This window comes from Atta cephalotes, assembly GCF_000143395.1.
Source record: "Atta cephalotes unplaced genomic scaffold scaffold00035, whole genome shotgun sequence".
In the NCBI taxonomy this organism is placed as follows: Eukaryota; Metazoa; Arthropoda; class Insecta; order Hymenoptera; family Formicidae; genus Atta; species Atta cephalotes.
In genome coordinates this window covers 3,098,288-3,100,996 of record NW_012130099.1, presented here as the reverse complement: position 1 = coordinate 3,100,996, position 2,709 = coordinate 3,098,288, and the positions used below count along the sequence as shown (strand labels likewise).

Genomic DNA, 2,709 nt, shown 5'->3' with positions numbered 1-2,709 from the left:
TTTTTGGATTTAATTGAATTCAATTGGCTTCAATTGGATGCAATTGAATTGAAAAATTGCATTTCCTATTCAAAATTTTGAATTGAACAGTATTAATAATGTGTGTGTTTTTTTATATTTATGTTGCACAGAAAAAGCTAATATTATTTTTATGTTAAATTTAACACATTTTACATGTCCCAAACGGTCTATTTAAATTTTTGTGTTAATTTAACATAAAATGAATATGTTAGAAACACAAATATTATGTAAAAAATTAATACAAGAAGTATAATACTTTGACACAATTTAAAAACAAATTTTGTTAAATTGACACATTTATAATGTTAAATTTAACTGAAATTAGATACTATTTTTACATTTTTAGTTTAGACAATGCCTCTAATCTGTGATATTTAACATATGTAAGCATTTTGTATTCTTTTAGAATAAATCATATAGAATTTTTAAGCAAATTAATTGATTTGATATATTCATATATTAATTAAAATTTTTAATTTATAAAGTACATACCTCTATAATCAAAAATATTTTTTGTGGAAATTGTATAACATTACTTTAGAAGTTTGTGAAAATCACTTTTTATTTTGATAATGCCTGATTCAAATAACCGCGGCAATATGGTGGTATATGGTGTCACGTTCTTATTGGCTGTTAGAAATGAGTTCCTTCTACCATGATGAATGGGACACTAATCGCAGTCGAAACTCGAAGTATCGAACAGTATCGAAGTGATTACTGTGTACTGTGTAGTGGATTACTTCAATTACTTGTTATAGCTGTGTCATTTTTAACAGTTTTGTGATTTTGACTGCCGATATTTGATACACAAAACGAATCATGAGTTCGCTTCTTGTACCAGAAATCTCGCCATCAGGTTTTTCTTTCGACCTCTGCCAAAGGTAAAGACTGTATCTTGTTTCATAAATTTATAACTGATAGCTATTCTAGTTAACCTAAAATGCATACTGCTGTGTCACATCATAATACAGCAGTATTTTATAAAACAAAGTTTTCATCATATAGTTACCATATAATATTAATAATCACCATTTTTGTGAATAAAAGAACGATTTTTTCAGAAATTATAAAATGAGAAATTTTAGAATATTGCAAAATTTATATACGAAAAATTAGAAGACAAGATATAGATTTTTAAAAATATTTTTGAAGTGTTCTAATTTCTATATAAAAATTTTGAGGAAAAGTTTACTAGGGTACACACATACTTTCTATAATTTTGTAATATTGTAAATGTGCTAATTATGATTTTTAATTAATATAAGTATTAAATTGATCAGCAACTTCCTTAGTTCTATAAAGCAATTATCAAGATTTTGTTTTTATTATATTAATATGCATCTTAGAGGTATATTTATTATTTTAAATTACAAATTTTATATATTTAACATTTAATAGATATTTATATTTAATATTTTAATTTGAAGTGTATTGATTCCACTAATATTTATTTATTTTGCACAGGAATACTTTCTTGGTCAGAAAAGGCTTTGACACTCCAAAAGTTAAGAAAACAGGTACCACAATCGCAGGTGTAGTATATAAAGATGGCGTTATTCTCGGTGGTGATACACGAGCGACTGAGGACACTATTGTAGCCGATAAATATAGCTTGAAGATCCACTATCTCGCTCCTAATATGTAGTAAGTGTCATAGCATCCTCTCTTTGAACAAAATTAATTTTAAATTAAATTTTTGCATTAAGAGAAATGTAAATTATTTTTAGCTGTTGCGGAGCTGGTACAGCTGCCGACACTGAAATGACTACAGAAATGATAGCTAGTCAATTGGAGCTGCATCGTCTGAATACTGGCCGTGTTGTACCTGTGTGCACTGCCAATACATTGATAAAACAAATGCTATTCCGTTATCAGGGTCATATTGGTGCTGCTCTTATCCTGGGAGGTTTTGATCTTGATGGACCTCAGCTATATTGCATTTATCCTCACGGTTCAACAGAGAAGCTGAAGTATACCACTATGGGATCTGGCTCGCTGGCTGCTATGTCAGTACTTGAGAGCACGTGGAAGCCTGATATGTCGGTATGGAGTTTTTAATCGTACAGTCGAATACCTAGATTTATTAGATTTGAAATAATCACTACTATTTTAAAGATAGATTGAATGTATAATTTCTGCAAAAAGTGATTGAAATTACAAGATACTTTCCATATAAAAATGAATGTTATGTACGCGTGAAACAGTTCAGTGAGGTTCAATATTTATATTTAATATAATTTATGATTTAAATAAAAAATTTTTCGTTATATCTTAATTATAAAAAAACAATCGTAAAAAAATATATCTACTTATTAAAATAATTGTTAATTCAGGTTCTCTAAATAATCGCCAAATTTTTTGTGTTACTTTTAAATACAATATAAAAAAAATATCTAATCTTTTGTAATTTTTTATTTTTTTTTAAATATCTGCAATACATTCATAAAATTTGGAATTCAGAGAAAACTGAGTATCCCAAAAAATTTGGCAAATCTAAAGTCTAAAATAATGTTTATTTTAGATATAATTTTATATGAACGGTGACAAAAATTTCGTATCGTATTACAAAATTTATTCATTTGTGTATTGATCTTAATATATTTATATTTATATGTGTATCAATTAATTATTATATATATATATATTATATATATATATATATATATATATATATAATATATATGTATA

The 2,709-nt window shown here is 26.3% G+C and overlaps 1 protein-coding gene across 1 annotated transcript in view; it reads left to right on the top strand.

Moving 5' to 3' along the window:
* The first annotated feature begins 840 nt into the window (after positions 1–840).
* Positions 841–2,709, top strand: part of LOC105621645 (proteasome subunit beta type-7) — a 2,727-nt gene continuing 858 nt past the window's right edge. The window contains exons 1-3 of the mRNA XM_012203113.1: positions 841–902; positions 1,486–1,665; positions 1,749–2,064. Coding sequence (XP_012058503.1) covers positions 841–902; positions 1,486–1,665; positions 1,749–2,064 — 558 coding nt within the window. The remainder of the gene's footprint in view (positions 903–1,485; positions 1,666–1,748; positions 2,065–2,709) is intronic.